The sequence below is a fragment of the Dissoconium aciculare genome, assembly GCF_010015565.1.
Source record: "Dissoconium aciculare CBS 342.82 unplaced genomic scaffold K489scaffold_4, whole genome shotgun sequence".
In the NCBI taxonomy this organism is placed as follows: Eukaryota; Fungi; Ascomycota; class Dothideomycetes; order Mycosphaerellales; family Dissoconiaceae; genus Dissoconium; species Dissoconium aciculare.
In genome coordinates this window covers 250687-274338 of record NW_022984954.1, presented here as the reverse complement: position 1 = coordinate 274338, position 23652 = coordinate 250687, and the positions used below count along the sequence as shown (strand labels likewise).

Genomic DNA, 23652 nt, shown 5'->3' with positions numbered 1-23652 from the left:
GAGTACGACGAACTTGGGATCGTCAACGTGGGACGTTCTGCAGAACAGTATCACTTGACATGACAGGATGGGTCTTCTGATTCGTTTACATGATGCATTTGGGTTACGAAAGACTACGAGGCTCTGCGTCATCCATCTAATCCAGAATCTCCTCCGACTCCTCGAGGATTTCCTCGAAGATCTCCTCCACGACCTTGCCCTCGTTCTCGCCCGCTTGCTCGTCGATGATGAGTGCCCGACGCTCCTCGGAGAATTCGGGAAGACCCAGATCCTCGCGTTCCTCGGAGAGCTCCTCGGTGGTCGTCTGGCGCCATGCGAGCCATTCGTCGAGCTGTCTCCTCCGACCCTCGATGACGGCGCGATCGGCGGTGCTGCGTTTGGCGAGATCGGCCTCCTCGAAGGCGCGTGAGTATTCGCGGAGGTTCTTGCGGACATTCTTGATTTCTTCCTTGGACAGGAGACGCTCGGGGCGAGGTCGCCAGGTCCATTGCTTGAATTGTTCGATGGGCTCTTCGCGGAGAAGCTGGCCGGCGAAAGAGTAGAGGTGGTATCCGTTTTCCATCTAAGAATCATGTCAGCTTTGTGAGATTCGTTGTTCGTTATTGAAGACGCATGACGCACCCTGTGCTTCCAAACACTCGCACTGGTGGCGACGAATCGTCCGCTAGGATCCCACTCAATGTCTGTCACACCGTAATGGTCTGCGGTGCCCATAAGTTGCAGGTTTGCAGTCAGGTCTTTCTCCTTTTCATCCTTCTCTCCCTCGAAGTCGAAGTCCCAGAAATCGAGGTCGTATCCTTGCTGGCTGAGTACTGTGGCAACAATGACGAATCGGCCGTTCGGTGACCAGTGGATGGCGTTGTTGTTCTTCTTGTCGATAGTACGGATGAGTTTGAAGTTACCCACAGCGTTACCCTTGGCTTTCTCTGGCGCGAAGAATGAGACGGCGGTCTTTGGCGGGATCTGCGAGCCCTGTGGTACTTCACCAGCGGTGATGATGACGAATCGGTCGCCCTTGGGCTCCCATGCAAAGTTAATGACGGTATCTTTCAAGCTGTCAACGACTTCGACTGGAACTCCCTTTTCCTTGACACGGAAGATTTCCAAGTTGGTCGCCATCGATTTCTTCGACTTGCTGTGCCTGTCGACCTTGATGCAGACGAAAGCTGATTCCGACTGCCAGTGAAGCTTGGCATCGCTGACGTTGAAAAGGTTCCGGGTACGCACAATCTCCTCGGATGGGATCGACATGAGACCGACCTTGGCAGGATTTGAGCCCAACTCAGGAGTCCAGTAGCAGAGCAGCTGTTCGTATTCTTTGATGTTATCACGCTGAGGGTTGCTTGGGGACCACTCAAAATCCACCACGCCCTCAATTTTGATGCTGGTCTTCTTCATTAAGTTCATCCTTGGGAGCTCGTAGACGCTAATGCTTTGACCCGGATTCATACGGGCAACGTACTTGGAATCTGCTGACCATTTGAATGCCGGCCATTGAATTTTCTTCTTGATCGGGTTGCCTTCGGAGTCGTTTGTGGGTCCAGGAAGATCTAGGGTGACAAAGGATCGCAGCGGTTTTGCCGTCGCCACATCCCAGATGATGTAGTTCTTTCCATCCTCCTCAAGCGAAAGGATAGGGTTGCCCTCTTCGACTTGCATTGGCGCATGAGACCACGTGGTCATGAATCGCTCGTCTGGTGAGAAGTCGACAAGGTTGACGCCGGGATGCATGAAACGCTTCTGTCTCGACCAGTTCGGACCACCCCAAAGTTGGACACCCTGGTTGTGCATAGATGTAAGATATGTTCCCTTTGGTGACCATCGGACGAAAGTCTCGGTCCAGTGTGCTCGATCGACGATAGAATCAGGTTGCCCTTCGCGCTCGTTCCAGTATACGCCCACATTATCGCCGCGGTACATGACAAATTGGTCTCGTCCATCCGCGTCACCCAACCACCAACGCAAGTGCTCCTTTTCCTCGAACGGCGGGATCTCTGGCTCATCGTATGTCTCATTGATGCGTCCTTCTCGTCCGTAGCGCTCGATGTCGGTAAGTTTGTTGACAGCAATGGTGTGCTTCTTGTCGAGAGGTGTGGCGTGAAGATTCTTTACGGCAGTGGCAGCCTGTGCCGGAGTCGCATATTCGACGAATGCAAATCCCTCGGTGGTTCCGCTGTCGTCCACTGGCATGAAAACGTTGTCCTCTGATGTGGTTCCCCATTTTGTCAAGCTGCGGAGCAAGAACTTGATGAGCTTCTCCTTGCTTGCAGCTGGAACCTTTGGCAGGCCATCGACGACCACGAAGGTGTCTAGGCCTTCCTCCATGTTCGTCTCATATTGCGCTCGAAGATCTGCTCTCCAGTCAGTTACACATTAACCTTGCTGTAGTCACGCTTTCCCACCTGAGAAGTCGATCTCCTCCTCATCGTCATCTAATTCGGTCTCGCGCTCGAGCTGCTCGAATGAAGGCGCCATTTTTGCCGAAATTTGTTCTATGTCGCCGTCGATCTCGTCGCGGAGAGTCCAACAACAGTGAGAGGCGTCACGTCTACAGTATTTAGTGGGTCTTCTGTGTGGGCTTAATATTTGCGCCAGCGGTGGGGTTCGGTCGTCGAAATTGTGCGCACGAGTCATGGACAAAGTCTATGCCAAGACCATGGGCCAATATTAGGGTTGCTACTGCCCCAACCTGCAATGGAACCGTCAATCGACGACATTGTCGACATTTTCACTCCTCATGGCTCTGAAATTAAGCTGCTTTAAAGCGGTCAATTTTGATGTAGTGCCAGAATCGGGCTCGACCTCGAGATAGTGATTGCTCCCGTGGCACGACGGGCCTCCAGAGAAGCCACCAACCATGTCCAGGCGGAAGTAGAAGTGGCTACTGGCCGCAAAAGTTGGACAATAATTGCTGATGACGACGAACGAATAGGGAATTACTGTCGTAACTGCCTGCTTGGTACACATTCAGTATGTTGCATAGACTAGACCACATGTTACCGGGGCAGTAACGACGAACCTCACCTTCAACAATTGAGACCAAAAGCGGTGCCAAACCGAGGTGTACACAGCCAAAAGTGATCGCGCTTGTGAACATATGGGAGAATTTGAGATAAGCATACATGGGCAGACATCCACGTGAAATGTTCAATGTACATCAGGAAGGGCACTGCTCCTGCCTTCCCGCGAATAAGACTTTACATGAGCGTCATCATGCGACTCAAAATATCGCCAAACCATCTGCGCCCCGTCGATGAGAGACGAGAGACAAGCTCATTCCTCCAACGATACAAGTGTTGTTACATATGCGACTCTATTTCGCATTCTTTCGTTCGGCAGCTCTCCTCTTCGACCTGACCATTGCTTGCCTGCGCTCACCACCGTCAACCTTGTGACCCCTGCGCTGCTCCCACAGACCCTCAGTAACACGAAGCCTTGCAACGCCTGTACGTCCTTTCACCTGCTCCACCCCGGTTCCTCCGATGGTGTTGGTACGGAATAGCTTGATGCCTCGCACCTGCACCTTGTTCGCCTGTTGCAGGCTCATATGTGCCGGTGGCGCCAGACCCTCCAAAGCGCCCTTGCCTTTCTCCTCGTCAATAGCAGATTCCGTGTTAATAACCACCTTCATCATTCCCGGATCTTGACTTAGTGTTCCAGCAGTGAGGTGTGCGTTATCGGTTGGAGCCGTGACTTGTACCACCTTAAGCTCTGCCACGCCGTCTTTCACAAATTTCAAGTCACCTCCCATGCCGTAGATGCCATTTCGATACCGCTCGCGCCACCAGAGCAGATACCTTCGCGTCCGGGCCGGTTCAACTCCAGCTTCTTTGAGTTGATCTGAACTCCATGTGAAGAGTGCTTCCCAACTCGGAATCTCGGCGGCGTGTTTCGAGAGTGATCGACCGATTAATTTGAGAAATGTTGGTACATCTGGAACGAATGGAATTGGTTTAGGAACTGTGTTTGGTATGGCGTTCAGTCGATGTAAGGAGCGGCATTGGAAGCAGACGTTTTGACGGGAGATCGCAGGCGCGCGAAGTAATGATGAGATTATCGTTTTGGCAGGCATGATGAGCGACGTGCTCAATGCCGGATTGTAACGTGGGATCTTGATGTCAGGCCTTTGCACATCGTTGGTACAGATGCTGGTCAATGGAGTGACTTTCGCGCCAAGAACCCCCGAAGTCCGCCGCAGATCAAGCATGTTCAATTAAGAATTGACGCCTCAGGCAACAAGAGTCGCCCGACTTCATGGCACTGTGTTTCGCTATCGACCTGATCGTGGTATTTCTGATTTGTGCCATTTACTGTGATATTCATAATTAAAAAGGTTTAGGTCTACCCGTCCAAATTTGCTCATGGGTTACACGTCACCTGCTCTGGATGTCCCTCCAGAGCCGCCGACTAAGCGATTAAAGCTCTCCCCTAGCAAGGATATAGCAACATCGACAGCACCTAGAGAACAAGTTACATTACCAGCAGCAACAGATCTTGCATCAGAACTGGACGCAGCCGAACGATCGAAATATGTCAAAGGAGGGAAACTTGGCTCTGGTCAATATGCAGACGTCTTCTCAGCGACTTTGGTCAGCGATCCCAGCAAGATCTTCGCAATCAAGAAGATTAAGATTGGCGCTGAAGCAGCAGACTTTGGAATCTCATATGACTCGATCCGCGAAATAAAATTCCTACAAGAATTAGACCATCCCAACATTATCAAACTACACGCAGTCTTCAGCACCAAAAATCAAAACCTCAATCTCGTCCTCGAACATCTTCCTCGTGGTGACCTTCTCAAACTCATTCAAGACAACAGCATCCGCTACACCGCCAGCGATATCAAAGCCTGGATGCTGATGCTCCAGCGAGCGGTGTATTTCATCCATGCGAACCACATTCTTCATCGTGATATCAAACCCAATAACTTGTTAATAGCAGCATCAGGGGCTGTCAAACTCGCCGATTTCGGTTTAGCCAGATCTTTTGCAGATCCAGGTCAGCCGATGACCTCAAATACCATCACAACATGGTACCGTCCCCCCGAGCTTTTCTACCAGGCGCCATTCTATTCCGGTGCTGTGGACATCTGGAGTTGCGGCTGCGTCTTCGCAGAACTCATCTCACGTGAAGTCCTCTTCCGCGCCATTCCCGAAACCGAGATCAACATGATTTCTCTTATCTCGACCAAAGTGGGCACGCCTACAGAGGAGAATTGGCCCGGAGTAAAGAAACTCCGCGGCTATATCTCCAATGATCCGCCATCGCCCCTAAGACCATTCGCCGCCTGGATGCAGGAGTTTCGAGCGGCAGGAACCACTGGCGTGAGCTTACTCATGGCGATGTTGATGCTGGATCCCCGGAAGCGACTCGATGCGGAAGGCGTCCTGAGACATGAGTACTGGACCGCGGATCCGAGACCTAGTCGTTTGGAAGATCTGCCGAAGAAGGGTGGCGGAGTGAATGTGATGGGAGATGATTTGACGAAGAAGGCTGGTCAGCTCGATGGCAGAGCAGGAGAGAAGGATCGAGTAGCAAGGAAGATTGATTTCGGTGCTGCGGCAGCCGCAGCTTGAAATTCGGATGTGATGTCTTCCACTGAATTGCCAAGCGAAGCGCGCGCTGATCTCGCACATGGCACGATGGTCACGATAAAAAGCATGAAGTGCGCTTACTCCTGCATCTAATTTATCAGATTTTTGATCGTCTGACAACGAAGGTTGGTATCAAAAGAAGCTGCTGAACATTTACAAGGCCAGTGGTCAGCTGAAAGGATCGAAAGGGCACGCCGCTATGATGTTCTTAAGACAACTTCAGTGTCGGCTGCCGCCTGCAACACCATTGGGCCTTCGATCTGCCTTTGCTTGCCCCGTGCCTGAATTTCCGTTCATCAAAGGGACAGGCCCACGAGCTCGACCACTGGTACCGCCCCCGAGAACATATACCGGCTTGTCTTTATCGTCTAACGGAGGTGGAGGCGGTGGTGGAGGTGGCGGAGGTCCATACGCTCTTTGACCGTCGACAAGTATCCCTTCATCTGGGTCCATGTCTTCCTCTGTGTCCTCGTCATCGTATACCTCCTCGTCTTCCTCGTCCTCTTCGTCCTCTTCATCCTCGTCATATTCCTCGTCATCCTCATCGTACTCGCTTTCCGTCTCTGCAAGCGAATGGTCGCCATTGGGATCCATGCCGTGTTGCGTTGGAACTCCCCCAACAGCCACCCCAGCCTTGCCGCCATATCCGCCTTCCTGCATCGCCCGACATAGCCTCTTAAGCTTTTCGTTTTCTTTTTGCACCCGATCCATCTGTTTGGCATTTCGCTCGCGTTCCTCAGCCATCGCAAAGATGTTCTTGTTAGTCGCTTCTTGCTTCCGAGTCAACGTGAGATTTTCCTTCTCGAGGCGCTTAGTTTTCTTGGACATTTCCTCCATTTCCTTGCGAAATGTGAGAAACAAATCGTTGCTATTGTTGAGCGTGTCTTCGACCTGCTTCAGAAGAGGGAGTGGTCAATGAATGCTTGTGAAGGAGAGCTTGCACGAATTTTCAGGTGCAGAGCATTGGCTAATATATGTAAATGTGATGTTGGTGCTGTGCTTGGGGCAATATATTTTGGAGACGCGCAGTGAGGCGGTGTGATGACAGCAGCAGACCTACCTGCTTGAACTTCTCGACATAGACGTTCAATTGGCCGCGCAGCTCGTTCTCCGTCTGGCTGAAGGTACTCACCTGTCGCGTTAGCTGGTGGCTTTTGCTCAATTCGTTCTCCTGCGCTTTCCGTAATTGCTCGTGTCGTGCGATCTGCTGAACCAGCTCCAGTTCCTTCACCCGTAGCTGACTCTGAAAATGTAGCTCTCGTAATTCGTATTGCAGAAGGAACGATGTGAACTTTTCTCGAAACATTCGATCATGCTCGACTTCTTGTTGTGGTTCTGCAGGCGAGTGTCGATTTGTAATGACGCCCTCCACGTCCGAGACGAGCCCTTCCAGACGCTGATGTAGCTCGTCGTTTCTATGAGCAGAATTCTCTTTCAAATCGCGATAGTCGTCCTTGAGCTTTTTGTTCTCTCGTGTCAACTCTCGACTCAGCTTCTCGAGCTTCTCTTTCATTGAGCGTTCCCGACCACGATCCTTTCCAATCTCCTCTTTCTCCTTCTGTAATTGATCCGCGCGCTTCTTTGCTTTCGTGTGCTCCCTCTCTACTCGTTTCATCTCCGCGAACAGATCGCTGTACTTTTTCTGTAGCAGATCAAGTTTACCCTTCTCCGGCTCGAGCGTATTTAGTAGCTGAGAAAGGTCACGATTCGCTTTCTTGACCTCCGCGTCGATTTCGGCAGACTGGTGCGCATCCTCATGTGTCGTTGCTTCAAGTTGCGAGATCTTGGATAACAGAGCCTTGTGAGCGTCCATCGGATCGTTGGTGCCGTTGTTATTGTTGTGATTGACGTTGCCTTTTTTGCCCTTTGATTTCGCAGATTTGGCGTTGGTGTTGACTGATGGCGGAGGTGGTGCAGCAAACGAGCCATCGGAAGCTGCTACAGAAGCATCGCGCGAATGCTCAATGGACGCAGGGGAGCCCCGAGAGGCCATAGATGCATTCGCCGGTGGCTGTATGGCATGTTGATGTGAATGCTGAGAGCCATTTGCGACTGCGGCCATGACTATCCTGTCTCGACCGCCAATCCGCTCCCTTTCGATTTAACGTCCACCCCTCTTCTCTCCAAATCCGACGATTATACGATTCAGCTTCCACTGCTCGCCGGAGGTGATGGCGTCCGACGGCAATTACTATGACTGTCGCCGTTTGGCATGGATCTCGAGCCAGGAGCAGTCCGGGTCACGCGACGAATGAACGATGCTGTGGTTATTCGACGAAGAGGTTGTCGTTGTTATGTTTATCAATGGAATATGTTTGCTTCCTGATGCGCTTGTCGTAAGAATGATACAGTGATTGTGGTGATTGTAAGATCAAGGGCCTAGCGGAAGACCAAGCAGCGGAGCAGTATCTGCGTCTCGGGTACGCCACTTAGGCAAGCCGGACCGAAATTGTCGACGATTAGTCGCCTGAACTATGGATGATGAAGAACAGATTGATCGCCGAATGTTCAGTCTGCGGGATACAATGGGCATAGGGAATGATAATGAAAGACTGTTGTTGGCTGGACAAGGTTTTCGACGTGTGAGGTTTAGTGAAGGTGCGCATTTGGCTCGTTAGGTACATGAACGCCTGCATGGTGTTGCCCGCCGGCCACGAACGAGTCATTGACGTCTCATTGGCTCTCCCGTTCCCGATGACTGCCCGCTGAATTTCATTCGATGAAACGTCCGCCACGATGGGATGAATGATCCCATTGTCATATCTTTTCTACTCCTTCCATCGAAGACCATCTCTTCTTCACGTATATACCTGGGTGCGTCATTGATCAGATTATTGCGCTTCGGCAAAAGTCATGCTACGTGCGCCGCGCCTATTGGCGCCATACACACGGCGATGCATTGCCAAATCGATAGTCGCTAAACGAACTTATGCCGCCGTAACGGATCTTACGAAGTTGCCCACAGTTGGTGAAGAGATCCACGGATTCGAACTGAAAAGACGCGAGCATGTGCCTGAGCTTGAACTCTCAGCACTACATTTCCATCATAATCGGACTGGCGCCGAATATTTACACGTCGCCCGAGAGGACTCGAACAACGTCTTCAGCATCGGCTTCAAGACGAATCCGCCGGATGCCACCGGAGTGCCTCACATCCTCGAACATGTAACACTATGCGGCTCAGAAAAGTAGGTCGACCGCAGCACTGCTCAAATCTGTGATTGAGCTGTCGAAAGATGGATAGGCTGATAGAATGGTAGGTATCCCGTCCGTGACCCCTTCTTCAAAATGATGCCTCGTTCACTTCAAAATTTCATGAACGCCTTCACCTCTTCCGACTATACAATGTATCCGTTTGCTACAACAAACCCTCAAGACTTCAAGAACTTGCAATCTGTTTACCTTGACGCGACGCTCAAACCATTGTTAAAGCGATCCGATTTCGTCCAAGAAGGTTGGCGCCTCGGTCCGGAAAATCCTTTGTCAGCCCCTCCACCCAACTCTAGTTCCGAAGCAGACGACATAGTCTTCAAGGGAGTTGTGTACAATGAGATGAAAGGACAGATGTCTGATGCCAACTATCTCTTCTACATTCGATTCATGGAGCAACTCATTCCGTCGTTGAACAACAGCGGTGGCGACCCGCAGAAGATGACGGAATTGACGTATGCTCAACTGCAACAATTCCATCAACAGCACTATCATCCGAGCAATGCTCGAATCATCACATATGGGGATCAGCCTGTACAGTCACACTTAGAGACGCTAGGCCGAGCGCTGGCGGGTTTCGAGAAGGTTCAGATCGACGCAGACATCAAAACGCCAATCTCGCTGGAAGGCGGAGCGAAAGAAGTCACCGCGCCTGGACCCATAGATCCAATGATGCCAATTGATTCACAGTATAAGACATCGATCACGTGGTTGTTGGGCGATACCACCGACATTGCGGAATCTTTTGCCTTACGAATTGCTACCACTCTCCTTCTGGACGGCTACGGAAGCCCAATGTATCAATCATTGATTGAGTCCGGCCTCGGTGCCGACTTCACTCCGAATACGGGTTACGATACTTCTGGACTTAAGGGAGTCTTCAGTGTTGGATTGGTTGGAGTCTCAGAAGGCAATGTCACCAATTTGAAAGAGGTCATTCAAACTACAATCAGGAACGTTGCCGACAAAGGTCTCGATCGATCAAAAGTGCAGGGGTTGATGCATCAGCTGGAGCTCGGGCTCAAGCACAAGACTGCAACTTTCGGCATGGATCTAGTGCAAAGACTTAAACCAGGCTGGTTCAATGGTATCGATCCTTTCGATGCTCTGGCTTGGAACAAAACAGTCGAAACTTTCAAGGCGGAGTATGCCTCAAACCCCACATATCTCGAAGATCTTTTAAAGAAATACCTTCTGGTGGAAGAGTCGTTGACTTTCACAATGGTGCCCACCGCAAGCTATGGCGAAGACCTCAAAGCCGAAGAGCAGACACGTCTCCGTGAAAAAATTGCCGAAGCCATAGCAAAGTATCCCTCTGAGCAAGAAGCTCTCGAAGATATCAGACGATGCGAGGCTGAACTTCAAGCAGAGCAGGAAGATGGGCGCGAACAAAACCTAGAATGCCTGCCGAGCCTCAAGGTTGATGATATCCCACGCGCGAAAGATCATCCTCAGCTTCGAGACGAAGACACGGCGAAAGGAAATGTGCGAGTTCAATGGTATGAGGCGCCAACCAACGGCTTGGCATATTTCCGGGCAGTCATTCCCTTCGAGAAGGATGAGCTGAGCAGCGAACTTCGTTTGCTGATTCCATTATTCAATGACGCGCTCCTTCGGATTGGTACGAAGGACAAGTCCATGGGCGAAATTGAAGACTCGATCAAGCTCTACACCGGTGGCTTGAGTTTCGGATATCACACCACTTCATCCCCTTTTGATGCTGGCGAGGCTCATGAAGGTATTGTGCTTGCCGCGTACGCTCTGCAAAACAACGTTCCGAAAATGTACGAGCTATTACGCACAGTACTGTTGGATACAGACTTCGATTCGCCCAAAGCGAGGCTCATGATCAAAGAGCTCGTGTCAAGTAGTGCATCCTCTGCGATGGACGCCATGTCTGATAGAGGCCATGCATACGCAAAGCGCTTCGCAGAAGCAGGCGTCTCGCCGGCCGCCAAAATTTCAGAGATGACCAGTGGCATCACACAGGTCCGCTACATTGCGCGACTCGCAGCCGCCGGAGAATCAGAAACAAGCCAAGAGATGCAAAATGTCATGCAGAAGCTCAAACAGCTCCAAGCAATCCTTGCTCAAAAGCTTCGCTTTGAGCGAAGGGGGGTACGTGTAGCGCTGACATGCTCCTCCGATGCTGTCCGCGAGAACAGCTCAGCTCTGGAGAATTTCTTATCATCCTGTACAGACTCGGCCTCTTCCATCTCATTACCATCTCTGCCGCCAGTCGCGATCTCCAATGAACTCGCTCAACTTCCAGATTATCCCCGGAAGGCACTGCTCTTGACACCGTTTCAGATCTCTCATATTGGACTCGCACTTCCGATTCCGTCGTACTTATCCAAGAAGAGTGCGCCATTTGCAGTCCTCGCTCAAATTCTTACCCACAAGCTACTTCATCCAAGCATTCGCGAGCAAGGTGGAGCTTATGGTGCTGGCGCCGTCGCCAACCCGCTAGGCGGCAGCTTTGGCATGTACACCTATCGTGACCCGAACCCAGTCCGTTCTGTTGGAGTCATGAATGACGCTGGACGCTGGGCATTGGAAAAACTTGGCTCCTCTACTGGCAGCGATTCGAAAGAAGACATCACTAAGCAGATTAATGAGGCGAAGATGTTGATATTCCAAGGCGTTGATGCGCCTCTGAGCGTCGCAGACATGGGAATGAAGAGATTCCTACACGGCATCGACGATCTAATGGAGAGAAATAGACGATTCCAACTTCTGGACGTCGATCCGAAGCAGATTAGAGGGGTTGCCCGCGAATTGAGTGATACTCTCTCAGCTACTGAGGACAGTAAGGTCCGGTGGGCAGTTCTTGGAAAGGGTTTCGCTAATGAGGAACCCTCCGCGAAAGAATGGGCTCATGTTGACATGGGCATCATCGCCCAAGCTCATGAGTAGCATGCCCATGTGTCAAGGGATGTCAAAGTCAAACTTCGGGGCATTCTTGTGTCATCACCATATAGACCAATTTTGTATAACAACACTGTAGAACACTGTAGCTTTCCTCCATACCCTGCCTTTGGGGAATGAGATTCATCTCGTACATTCCCTTTATGAGTCTAACATTCATAAGAGATACGAGTCTCCTTGCTCCCTCATTTCTACCGTATCGAACAGAAACCACCTGCATATTTTTGGGATAAATCGTAAGTGAGCCCTCCGTGGCCTTGTAGTCGAGATAGGGTTATCACGTGCGTCGTCGCAGGAACATCGCGGACATGCCAAGATTTCATCCCACCTCCGCATCGATATGGGCCAGGGAAACTTAGCAAGAGAGTCACATCATTGCCCCAAGAACAACTAGGCGCTCGAACGTGCAGCAACACAGAAGGAGCAAAATTGAGCAGCGACCACGGGGACTCTTGACTCCGACCATTACAGGAATCATCTTCAGCCAGTAACCCGCCTGTGCATCTTCGTCGAAGTGCCCGTTCGGCGATAACGACCCCGCCAAGCAGGAATGCCGGGACTTCTCAAACTCTCCCAGGTGGAGGGCTCGTTCGATGAATTAGCAACAGAACTCGCAACATACCTCGATGGCGCCAAGGGCGAAAGCTCAACTGTTGCGACCGATGTAACCGCACTTCTCGCCGACGCAGAAAAGCCTGATGGACCCAAAGAGACGGACCGCGATGCTGTCTTGAAGAAGCTGGTTCTTGCGAGCTCCGTCCTCAACAACGCGCCGGAGCGTGAGCTTCAGGCTGCATACAACCTCCTCCTCCATCTGATCTCACAAGTTGAAGAACCCGGTCGGTATCTCCAGCCGATCTGCAGATATCTCACACAACCCATCACCTCTTCACCGCACAACGGCACTGGCATCGCGCTAGGAATTTTCGCGTCAGTATTCAACACGATTCAACCTGATGATGAGACACGATTTCATGTCCTCCTCGCCATCATCGATGTGATCAAGAACTCCAACAATTTCGACACACTTCAACCGCAACTTAAGAATGTAGACAGCTGGGTGGAGGAGTGGGAGCTGGAGCCGGAGGAATCACAAAAGCTATATCTCGCCATTTCTTCGGCTGCAAGCGCTGCACGAGAAATTGACGAGAGCTACATCTACTTACTCAAGGCTCTGCGTACCACTCAGGATGAGCCCACTTCCGCTGCATCACGCGATATTTCTATTCGTGCCCTGAAGGTCGCACTCCAGAGCGACAAGCACTTTGATTTCCAAGACCTCATTGCCCTCGACAGCGTTCAAGCCCTCCGAAAGTCAGATCAGACCTGGTCGGAACTACTCGAGCTGTTCTCGTCCGAAACATTCGAGGATCTACAGGAGTTCAAGGAGTCCAACTCGGGTTTCTTGTCATCGAATGATCTCTCGGAGGCTGTCCTTGACCGCAAGATGCGTCTGCTAACGCTCGCATCTCTCGGGGCACAGGAAGCCAAATCACGCACACTCTCTTACGGTAACATTGCAGAGGCGCTTCAGATTCCTCTTGAAGATGTAGAGTCGTGGGTAATTGACTCGATTCGAAGCGGATTGGTTGAAGGCAAGCTCAGCCAACAGAAGCAGGAATTCCTCATCCACCGGAGCACATACCGAGTTTTCGGCGAGAACCAATGGCGAGAGGTCGCCAGCCGTCTTGAAACCTGGAAGAGCAGCTTGACCAATGTCCTTGCTGTGATTCGTGCTCAGAAACAGGAGTTTGCAGCGGACAAGGAGGCAGAGCTCAGTGGCGCGAACACCAACAGCAACTCAAACAACCACTGGCATCATGACGGACAACGGCACGAGGGTGGTCGTGGTGGCAACTACCGAAACGACCGGAGGCAGCGAGGAGGTCATCACCAAGATGGCCAGCAGCGGGAGCAGCGTGAACAACGCGAGCCGCGAAGAGAGGTGCAGTTTGCTGCGGTCGCCGGTGATGATTAGATCATGAGTTAGGATCATTTGCGATTGATTTTCCTTTTCATCTTTTCATCTTAATGCTCGGGCGATGCTACGAAAATCCGCCCAGAAAGACAAATACTTCGAAAGGTTGCCCTTCCCGTGCTCAAATATCACACTTCGAGTGCAAGATGCCCAGCACAAGTTCGATATGGGGCTCAGATCGAACATGAGTCGATGTGGGAGTGATGTCGATTGATCATGAGGATCATCAATGCTCCTCGGAAGAAAGTTTCTGCCACAGCGGTTGATCGTCGAGCAATTCCAGCTCGCCACAAGGCCCTACGAGATCTAGAACATGGAGGGAAGACAAATTTAGCTCCAACAAAACCGCAAAAACAATGAAAGAAATCCGCCCAAAGCAGAGAAACATCCGTCATCACCCGAATCCTCGTCGATGACAGTCATCCGCATGAGTGATCCTTTCCCTTACCCAAATGTACTGTATGTGCGACCAGCCAGCCCGCCAGCCAGTACAGCGGCCGGACAAAGCATGACCGCACAAAACCGTCATGTAGGCACGTCTGCAATGTGATCGCTCGATTGACTCTCCACCCCCCCGCCCCATGATCCAGTCACTCTCTTCCAAAAGAAAAACAGCCCGGGGACCGTACTGCTCCCGCATATGCCCGCTCGAGTCTGTCCATTTCCCTCCCGTTCGAACAACCACAACCATACCTTCCCAGCCCAGAACGACAACGACTGTGGGCCGCATAGCAGTGTTCCCACGCGCCGCCGGTGCAGCACGCATGCAAGCCGGCGAGGAAACACACGGCGGCATCCAACGGTTCTGGTGGATTTCTGTTCCCCACGGTTTCGACGAATTTCCTGCGCAGGTAGTATTGAGATTTCTGTCATTCCGCAGACTGTAGTCGGGTATGGTCACGCTTTTACATAATGTATTACGCACTCCATATCTTTCACACCATGGTTGGCCATGTTTTTCGCGTGCCTTCCGCGGATGGCTGCGGTCCATGATCGCCGCGCCACGGGTGGTTCTGTAGACCTGCATGCATGAGATTTGCGCAACCCGCCCGCACGCCCGCCTTTGCTGTTTTGGAGATCTTTTCCCTTTCTCTGCCACGCACGAGGGCGGTCACCTACCTAGGTACTGTGTACGCATGGAGAATAAGTTCCGGCTGGCTGATCGTTTGAAGATAGTGTGTCTCGCGGAGAGTTTGTAGATCCTGTTCCGGGGTTCCTCTTTCCCAGAAATGTGTCTTGTACGGTTTTGTACGATCGTGGGTGATCATTGACAGGCGCCGCCACAAGGGCGATCGATACCTTTCTCTCTCCGTGCTCTGTTCACACTGTACTACTGTTCGTAAGAGGGTTGCGTAACCTCTTCTCTGCGGGTTTGTTTCATGTACTGTGTTCATGCATGCATGTCTGATATGGATGTGGTGGTTGGAAACCCTTGCATGCAGGTGTCGCATGACCTTTTCTTATGAAGGACCGCTGGTCGTCCGTCGGCATCTGTAGTCTTTTATCCGTGGACTGCTCCTATGCCCGAAGATTAGGACATTGATGGAGTATAGTGCTCTCTGTACTGAACGATTGTTCATCTGGAGATCGTCGTCTCCGCCACATAGCGAAGGAAACACATACACAGATCATCCGGATTGCAGATGAACGTGGAACGGTAGACATGAGGTGGCAAAATGTGCCATGTCCTGCCCTGGCACACGCCTGGTCGGGCCCGCCGCTCCGACGATCTCCGGCTCGGGTGCAGAGTAGTGTCCTGTGCTGGTGTCCACATTTATCACAAGCGTCAACAATGGGCAATACATATACGAGAGCGAGAACACTCCATGGGTCTTGATCAGACCACCGCCATTGGAAGCGAAGATCGGTGTGTGGCGTAGTAATGATATTATCTCATACAAACGGTCAGCCACGAGGGATGAACAGCATGGGTTTCCCATTTCGCTTAAAGTTGTATTGGTATGTGTTCATTACAACAAACGATGGAGATGAGGCGTTTTGAACAGGTCGTAGATTGTCACATACTGTATACCGTGTGTCAATTCACCGTCATCGCAGGATGCGGGCGGGTGTTGTTATCATCCGTCGTGGACAACACGCTATTGCTGGGATGTCTATCCCTGGCGTTGCGGGTTTGCTTTAATCGTTTTGGCCCAGGAGTAGTTTCCGGCACTATCGACAGATACCGTGAACGGCTCGGAAATGGCAAATTGTGAATGTCGTCAGTGGGGGGCAGCTTTTGTGGGACCATATCCCATCATCTCGGGTTTGTTAAAATCATGTCAATAGTCTGTAGGGAGCGCATTTTACGAGACGTGTGTCGATTGCATTGTTCATCTTAATTCTAAAATACCTATGTATCTATGTCTGGTGGTTGGTGGAAAGGAGAATAAAGCCACCATGCGTCATGCACGTTGCACAATGTGGTGTATTTCGCTAAAACAGCCAGACGATGCCAGGGACGTAATATTAGTGTAGCTTGCTCGTGCGTGGACGGTGCAGTACATCTCCGTTGTACTGTAATAACAATAAGCATCCTTCTCGAGCCGTTGTTCACAAGAAACGTACAGGATCCTCATTCGGGCTGTATTATCGTCGTCTCTGATCATGTTTCAGTGTATCGTCGACATTGGGCAGATCGTGTGTAGATTTGCTTTCGGCCAATAGACGCGTTTGGTATCGTGGTGGCTTTCACATGTCGCGACCATCACGATGGACGCCGCCTCTGGCTTTGCCGTACGAGTATCCCCGAGTCTGCGCTGTATGCCATTGGAACGTGAAGACGGGAAGTGGGATATTGGTGTCGAGGACCCGACCGCCAATCCAGTGGATATCGACCAACGAAAGCGTTCCCGACGGGCCACTCCTAGCGCCGCATGCTTTCCCACACCCACCAAAACTGCCCAGGTGGCTGGTGGTGGGTCATCAATGTCCAGTCAAATCCTCCTTCTTCAACATGCGCCCTAAAAACACGATTTTCACGCAAGAGTCCCTCTGCCGCATGTATTTGGTGGTTGGCTTCGCTGATGGCTCACAGCACAGGACAATACAGCCCATGTGACGATCTGCGACATGAGAGTAAGACATTTGCAGAAGGAGATGACCATGTCTCGGCAGTAAATCTCCTGCATCGCCGCGATCATCAACGGAGACGGGGCTTCCAACCGCGCGCACGGTGCGGTGCGGGCGGGACACTCGAGAAGACACAAGTGAAACACGCCAGTGCCAACAGTTGGACTTCTAGCAGCAGCGGCAGCAACAGCAGTTGCCGTTGGGTCCAGGAGGCACACCGAAGCGCAAGCATACCTAGATAGATGGATTTAGGTCTGTCAGTTCAGTGGTGGTGGGAAGAAAACACGGTCCTGGAGTCGGATGGACCCTTGTCCCTTTTGTTGCGCCCACTCCCCTATATTGCATCCCCTCATGAACTTGTTCGCGTTCGTTTCATGCCCCGTCGCTTCGTTCTAGTATGGAGTTCAGAGCTTATGAGATTAGGCATATCTCTCGTATGGGAAATGCCACACTGCAATATGTAGATGTAGATGGTACATACAGTGTCGCGACGATCTCCCTGTTCCTACAGAGTACCTCTCTTTCCCAGGGGCCTGGCTGGTGGAAGTTGAAGCTCACTGTTGAACAGGCGCTTATGCATAGGATGGTACTGTACACAATACTGTACAATCCTGCTGCGCACACCAGAGAAAATCTCGCGACCATTGATTGCTGCGTTGCTGGGAGAGAGCATTGTGATTCTTATCGTTCTGAGCTTGGTCGGTAACAGTGTAGCTTTGTTTGACAGGGATACTGGTAAGGGAGCGAGCATCCATTCTTCATTCTATCACCAGTATCACGGAAAGGAGTGGGCAGGAATCTGCGGTCGCCGGGAACATACAGCGCAAAACTTGGATATTACTACGTGGTGATCACGGTCGTCATGTACAGTGCTTATCATCTTCACAGGCCAAAGACATGACGATGCATGGACGAGATATGCAATAACAGCCAATCTTTCCCAAGCAATAGGAGAGGAGAAGGCAAAGTAAAAGGGATACCTAGGTAGAAAGGGATTGGAACAAGCTAAAGCCCACGCCAGTTCGAAACCTCCCCTGAGCTTGATCATGTACCGTACATTATTTTACAACCGATGGAAATTCGACAGCCCACCACCACCACCACCCTTTGCTCGCCTGCGCACCCTTTCACCTTGTAGCGGATTCCTCCTGTTCCTGGGGAAAACCGCCCGCCCTCCGCCTCCCCGTTATTGATTGTCTGTCTGTCTGTCTGTCTGCACGGGACTGCTGCGTCTCTTTATCGATTCCTTGCTCGATTGGTCGGTCGCTCGGCCTGCTGTTATCTTTTCGCAATTGTTCGTTGGAGGGTGTCAACCCAGGCCGAATCTCCTGTTCTTGTGCTTCTCTGCTCTTTCGGTTCTATTTGCACATTATTGCACATTTCGCTTGACTTTGTTTTCACCGTCCGCCGCAGGGAAAACTCGACCTTACGTGGTCGGTGTGGACGTAAATTCCAACCCCGTCAGGAGTGTGGAGTGCATTGCTGTTCGCGCCAGACTTCACCGTCTGCCCACAGTTCAGGCCACTGACCACTGCTTGCGCTTCTCGACACGTCCGAAAGGGATCACGTCGCCTTCTGGTCTCGAATACTGATTGCGAGTCGAAGAGACTCACGTGCTGCACACTCGCTCAGTCACTGTCGCGAGGGCCATGCCTTCAAGGGGACCCTGATTCAAACATACATCGTTCGTGCAGCATATACAACCACCGAGCAACTGCTCTTTTCGTCGCTCCAGCGACTCTGCTGCATATACACCAAACACGACAGGACGACTTGCATGGTACTCTACTCATTCGCACCGACCAGTCGCGACGGCCTTTCTGTTCGGCAGTAGCGAGCCTCCTCACGCATCTCTTCTCACGACGTTCCCATGTCCACGACGACCATGACCTCCACCATCCCGCGTCCGCCTCGGACGCCTTCAGCACCGCCGAATGCTCCTCTCCCAGCTTTACCAGTTCCGAAGACGCGCGCCCGATCAGTCGTAGATCCGTCAGAATACACACCAAGCTCGCGACGTGGCTCCACCGCCTCACAGCTGCCACATCCGCCAAGCAGAAAAATCGCAACACCCACCCGGTCCGTCACCTCAACTGGACTTCCCTCTCTCAAAGTCCTGAAAGCGACACCGACGCCTTCGTTGCCTTCAGCCGTCGCTTCCGACTCCTCAGTAACGACTCCTAATACCCCAGCCACCCCCTCGGCGCTACCCAAGACCATTCGTAAGACGTCAAGCATTGGTTCATTCCCTCTACCGCCCCAGACAGCCGCTGCGCGAGTCACGAGTCTACCTCCAAGCCCGCTTTCGGCTTCCACTTCGTCAAATGATGTCAATGGCGGCAAGGCGCAAAATAAGACAAAAAGAGATTCTTCCAAGCATCGCAGTGCCGAAAGTGTACCGAAAAAGCACCGGTCGTCAAAGAGTTCTGGATATGGCACACGATCGCGGATGTCAGGAGCTGGTATGTCATATTCGCCGAGTCTAGGAGGCGGCGAAAGCAATTACATATCTGCAGGTGAAGGCGGAAAACAGCATGACAGTCTGCTCAGCCTGCCTTCACCGCCACAGAGTCGCTCGTCTTCGGCAAATGATTCATATCCTGCCGATCTCGCCGACGATGCTGGAGACGAGTCCACGACCAGGGGACGGCCGCGTAGCGTCGACGCAGCTGCAAAGAAGGAGCTAGATGCGAAAAATGACAAGGGTAATGTCTTGGTAAGTGTTCGTGTCCGACCCGAATCTGGTGGAGATGGAGAAGCGAGCAATGCGTCCGATGGCGAATGGCTTGTGGACGGCCGACGGTCGCTCATATCCTTCAAAGGCAAGGAAGGCGGAGACTACCGTTACGACAATGTTTTCTCTCCGCATGACAACAATGCACGAGTATACGATAACGCAGCGAAACGCCTCGTCCGGAGGGTTATGGAAGGTTACCACGGAACCGTCTTTGCATATGGTATGACCGGCACAGGAAAAACCTTTTCCATGCAAGGAACCTCGTCCTCGCCTGGTGTCATCCCACTCGCCATTACCGACATCTTCTCCTACATTCGAGAAAACCCGAATCGCGAGTTCTTGTTGCGTGTGAGCTATCTGGAAATCTACAATGAACGCATCTACGATTTGCTCAGCCAGAGCACTCCCGGACAAGTGCAACAGGAGGAAATCAAGTTGCGAGAAGACAGCAAGCGTGGTGTCTATGCGACTCCGCTAAAGGAAGAAATTGTGCAATCGCCCAACCAGCTTTTGCGTGTGATTGCTCGTGGTGACACGGCGCGAAGAGTTGGCAGCACTCAGTTCAACTCACGCTCATCTCGTTCGCACGCCGTCGTCTCCATCGTTGTTGAGTCTCGGGAACGGACGTCTAGTCACGGGGATGGGACGAGTGGTAGGAGATCAGACAAAATCCTTCCAGGAGGAGTCTTGGTTTCAACCTTGTCACTGATTGATTTGGCCGGTTCGGAGAAAGCCGCCGAGAACAAGGAAAGGCGAGCTGAAGGTGCTCACATCAACAAATCATTGCTCACCCTCGGAACTGTCATCGGACGACTGTCAAACGAAGACGAGAAAGATGGCAAAGACGGCGCGAAGAGCGGCGACAAGGAGAAGGCTGTCAAGCATCTGCCATACCGAGACAGCAAGCTGACTCGATTGCTCCAACCGGCATTGTCTGGTGACTCCCTCGTCTCAATTCTGTGTACGGTGCAGCTGTCGTCTGCAGGCACGAGTGCGGCGCACGCGAGCTCGCACACTGGTGAAACTCTCAACACGCTCAAATTTGCCAGCCGCGCGAAGAACAACATTGTCAGCCATGCGAAGCGTAATGAATCGAACAACAACCCTGGTGACCCAGGTAGTAGAGCTTTGCTGGACAGATACCGCCTCGAGATCCAGGAGCTGCGGACACAGCTTGATAAGCAAAACAAAGCCAAGGAGGTGAACGAAGAAAAGGACGAGTTCGAGCAAGATCGCAAGCGGGAGGAGGAGCTGGAAAAAGAAGAGCACATTCGACACGAGGAGCAGATGCTGGAGATGCAACTCGCGCGAACAGCACTCAAAGAACGAATCAGTCACCTCAATCGGTTGATTCTCTCGTCGAAATCGATCGGAGTGAACTCGGGACGCTTCTCCAGCTCAAGCGTCGGCGGATTGAACACCCGTATGAGCTCTTACAGTCTAGCCACCGATTATGGTCGACCTGTCAGCGTGGGCGATACTCTTGTTGACAGCAAGAGGAACAGCTCAACGACGAATGATGGGGCGGTTGGTGACGGGGCCGATTCTCAACCTCGCGACCGTGTGGTATCTGCAACATCCACCACATACGGTGAGATCCCGGCAGCCGCCATGGATCGCATGGAGATTGACGACACGGCAACAAACATCGGAGAGGATGAGGCTGAGCTAGTCGCGGAAGGCGAGGGACAAGCGAGTCTCGCACAACAGGTGCGGATGCTGCAGTCCGATCTGTCGGATAAGAACCGCTACATCACGACTCTGGAGAAGCGCTTACTTCAAGCTCGACGGACTAGCCACAGCCGAGTGAGCATGCAATTCGCTGCACGTGTTGGTCTTCCGGAGGATGGCACCCTCGAGGGTCTACTTCGCGAGCGTGATCGCGAGATTGAAGAGCTCCGCGCCAAGCTCGACGATCAGATGCGCATGGTCACAGCACTTCGCAGCGCTGCTCGAAAGCGCGACATGATTGAGAACCGACGGTCACATGTGACCGATATCTCCGACAACACCGAGCGGCCACGAACGACGGGCGGGACGCTTGACACGGACAGCACCGCTTCCACTCCAGCTGACGATAACGTCCCGGATATGACGAGTCAAGCCTGGCGTCGCCACAACAGCTCACGCCTCTCGAATCGGACCTCGACACAGAGCATGCGCCTCCGCAACTCCACCGGCGGCGCTGGAAACAACCACCGCAGCACGACATCTTCCGTCTCCCGTTCCAGCACCGGCGGCGCGGTCGTCAACTTCAGCAGCCCCATGGCCATCCTGTCCTCCCCCGTCTCCGTGACCTTTCCCGAAGACGTCCACGACGACAAGCCCAACAGCAACAGCGGCCACTCTGCCAAACCCCGCCGGAAATCCGTCGACGAAATGACCATGCTTCTCGACCAAATGATCCAAGACAAGGTCGAAAGCGGCCACGTCGTCCGCGGCGACCGCGGCAGTCTCCGCATCCGCCACGACACCGTCCTTCACGGAAACTCCATCAACCACACCGCCAACGATCCTTTTGACAACAACAACGCCGACGACCACGACCACAACGCCATGGGCACCCGCTTCGACACCTCCCCACTCAACTCACCCCCGCTCTCCTCTTCCGCCAACACGTCCGCCATGCTCCTCGGCCCTTCCTCGGCCCGCGCTCCCAATGGTCCGATCGCAGAGGAAGACGAGGAATCCCCCATCATTCCCTCTCACGCGATGTTCGGCGGAAGGTCGTCATCGCACCAAGCTTCCACCATCGGAACCATCACGGTCACACCCACCGTGCCGCATACGGCGCCGTTGCCGCCGGTGGTGAATGGGTTGGGGTTGACAGGGACGTGGCATTGATGAGGTGGAATCCTTTCGGAAATTCGGGGTTGACGTCTGGACGGCAATTGACTTGTGCGGTATTTCGGGGAGGGGAAAGGTAGGATTTGATCTGATGAATGATATATGGAAAGGAAAGAATTTTGCACACGGCTGTTTGAGAACAAGAATCTGCCTGGATTTGACGAGCTCTGCTTGCCTTCGCTACTTGGTTGGACCCAGCATTTGGGCTCGATTTGCTCTTCAACCTTTTTTTATTCGCGATGCCTTATGCTTGGGTTTTGTTTCGATTGCGCGATTGTTGCTCACCCTCACCTTCGCTGTGTTCTCGATACGTCGACATTTTGCTCCCAATGAGTTGGGCCAACGCGATTTTATGTACACGGATGGGATAGGATGTCTGATCAGAAAGAAATTTTATGCAACTCACGTTCTCATCACTCTCGCGAGGTCCTCGAATCTCTCTCTGATAATCCATGATCTCTTTGCTCATGAGAGCAACGATGCCGTGAAGTTGTTGTCATGAACGGTCAGTTGGCAAATGGGTCCGATTTTCCCCTGTTCTTTGCCTCTCCCTACCGCAAAGGAATATTGCTCGAACAGCGCCTATTAATGCTTCGTTACGAAGCAGGCTGACTTTCTAGTTCCTGATATGGCTATTTCACGATGTCCCGGTTCGGTGCAGTCGCAGTCACAGCGCTACACTGGTCGTCGTGTGCCGCGCCGATACGACATACGAGAACTTGGATCGGTCCCGGAGAGATTTCCTATCCTGGGGTAAGCGAGACCCTGGTAAAACGGTTAGAAGGCCAATCGAAGGCACACAACGCCCGCTAGAGATGTTCTGGGCCCAAATCTCTGTTCCTCTTCTTCGAGGAATACAGTATCGCTATGTATGCTCTTCCGCCGGATCTCACCCCTGCCGTCTATGCGATTGTGTGTCTCGTCGCTCCCCCTTTGCGCAAACGGCTCCAGAGGCATGAGGCTCGTGAACATCGGCGAAGAGGACCGTCGAATCATGTGTATGATATGATATGATATGCACCGGACTCTACGTACGGTCGACTATGGAATCGTCGTGGTCGGGTAAGACGGCAACGCAAGAAGTGCGCGAGAGATGTGATCACGCGGAGCTGGGTTCCGTTGTTGGCGATGGTGTTACGACCAGCCGGGACGAATGCGCCGCCTGTGAAGCTTGTTGCATTCCGATGGGACCAGCACAGCACAGCACAGCACAGCACAGTAGAAGACACCGGTATACAGCACCAGGAAGATCTGCTCGTGAGGTTCTCCTTCTCTCCATGCCGTCG

At 52.3% G+C, this 23652-nt stretch overlaps 8 protein-coding genes across 8 annotated transcripts; 4 read left to right on the top strand and 4 right to left on the bottom strand.

The window, feature by feature from the left end:
- Positions 1-56: 56 nt before the first annotated feature.
- On the bottom strand, positions 57-2591 carry K489DRAFT_378386 (translation initiation factor eIF-3b). The gene is made up of 3 exons (XM_033604397.1): positions 2403-2591; positions 622-2351; positions 57-562 (listed from the first exon to the last, which is right to left on the bottom strand). The coding sequence occupies exons 1-3, from the start codon at positions 2473-2475 to the stop codon at positions 137-139; spliced, it is 2229 nt and encodes a 742-aa protein (XP_033461047.1). The 5' UTR covers positions 2476-2591; the 3' UTR covers positions 57-136.
- K489DRAFT_170983 (uncharacterized protein) lies at positions 2515-3038 on the bottom strand. Its single transcript, XM_033599377.1, has one exon. It carries the CDS (start codon positions 2965-2967, stop codon positions 2704-2706), a length of 264 nt encoding a protein of 87 aa, XP_033461046.1. The 5' UTR covers positions 2968-3038; the 3' UTR covers positions 2515-2703.
- Positions 3039-3066: 28 nt separating this feature from the next.
- K489DRAFT_393453 (uncharacterized protein) lies at positions 3067-4152 on the bottom strand. The gene has a single exon (XM_033606778.1). The coding sequence runs from the start codon at positions 4070-4072 to the stop codon at positions 3314-3316; it is 759 nt and encodes a 252-aa protein (XP_033461045.1). The 5' UTR covers positions 4073-4152; the 3' UTR covers positions 3067-3313.
- A 209-nt stretch (positions 4153-4361) lies between these two features.
- Positions 4362-5576, top strand: K489DRAFT_316514 (serine/threonine protein kinase, CMGC family, CDC2/CDK subfamily; the record flags this gene model as incomplete). Its single annotated transcript, XM_033601169.1, has 1 exon — positions 4362-5576. The coding sequence occupies one exon, from the start codon at positions 4362-4364 to the stop codon at positions 5574-5576; it is 1215 nt and encodes a 404-aa protein (XP_033461044.1).
- A 619-nt stretch (positions 5577-6195) lies between these two features.
- K489DRAFT_170930 (uncharacterized protein) lies at positions 6196-7810 on the bottom strand. The gene is made up of 2 exons (XM_033599376.1): positions 6727-7810; positions 6196-6478 (listed from the first exon to the last, which is right to left on the bottom strand). Exons 1-2 carry the CDS (start codon positions 7654-7656, stop codon positions 6377-6379), a joined length of 1032 nt encoding a protein of 343 aa, XP_033461043.1. The 5' UTR covers positions 7657-7810; the 3' UTR covers positions 6196-6376.
- A 527-nt stretch (positions 7811-8337) lies between these two features.
- On the top strand, positions 8338-11895 carry K489DRAFT_334983 (uncharacterized protein). The gene is made up of 2 exons (XM_033602185.1): positions 8338-8782; positions 8855-11895. Exons 1-2 carry the CDS (start codon positions 8448-8450, stop codon positions 11718-11720), a joined length of 3201 nt encoding a protein of 1066 aa, XP_033461042.1. The 5' UTR covers positions 8338-8447; the 3' UTR covers positions 11721-11895.
- A 387-nt stretch (positions 11896-12282) lies between these two features.
- On the top strand, positions 12283-13710 carry K489DRAFT_317004 (PCI-domain-containing protein; the record flags this gene model as incomplete). The annotated part of the gene is made up of 1 exon (XM_033601208.1): positions 12283-13710. One exon carries the CDS (start codon positions 12283-12285, stop codon positions 13708-13710), a length of 1428 nt encoding a protein of 475 aa, XP_033461041.1.
- Positions 13711-18667: 4957 nt separating this feature from the next.
- Positions 18668-22363, top strand: K489DRAFT_315911 (kinesin-domain-containing protein; the record flags this gene model as incomplete). The annotated part of the gene is made up of 3 exons (XM_033601120.1): positions 18668-21082; positions 21146-21629; positions 21828-22363. 3 exons carry the CDS (start codon positions 18668-18670, stop codon positions 22361-22363), a joined length of 3435 nt encoding a protein of 1144 aa, XP_033461040.1.
- Between the last annotated feature and the right edge of the window lie 1289 nt (positions 22364-23652).

Coding starts and splice junctions, on each gene's coding strand:
- K489DRAFT_170983 (XM_033599377.1), bottom strand. CDS start 2,967: ATGTGTACCAAGCAGGCAGTTACGACAGTAATTCCCTATTCGTTCGTC.
- K489DRAFT_334983 (XM_033602185.1), top strand. CDS start 8,448: ATGCTACGTGCGCCGCGCCTATTGGCGCCATACACACGGCGATGCATT. Junction 8,783..8,854: donor ACACTATGCGGCTCAGAAAA/GTAGGTCGACCG, acceptor ATAGAATGGTAG/GTATCCCGTCCGTGACCCCT.
- K489DRAFT_378386 (XM_033604397.1), bottom strand. CDS start 2,475: ATGGCGCCTTCATTCGAGCAGCTCGAGCGCGAGACCGAATTAGATGAC. Junction 2,352..2,402: donor GGAGGAGATCGACTTCTCAG/GTGGGAAAGCGT, acceptor ACTGGAGAGCAG/ATCTTCGAGCGCAATATGAG. Junction 563..621: donor CGAGTGTTTGGAAGCACAGG/GTGCGTCATGCG, acceptor CATGATTCTTAG/ATGGAAAACGGATACCACCT.
- K489DRAFT_170930 (XM_033599376.1), bottom strand. CDS start 7,656: ATGGCCGCAGTCGCAAATGGCTCTCAGCATTCACATCAACATGCCATA. Junction 6,479..6,726: donor GCCACCAGCTAACGCGACAG/GTGAGTACCTTC, acceptor AGCAGGTCGAAG/ACACGCTCAACAATAGCAAC.
- K489DRAFT_393453 (XM_033606778.1), bottom strand. CDS start 4,072: ATGCCTGCCAAAACGATAATCTCATCATTACTTCGCGCGCCTGCGATC.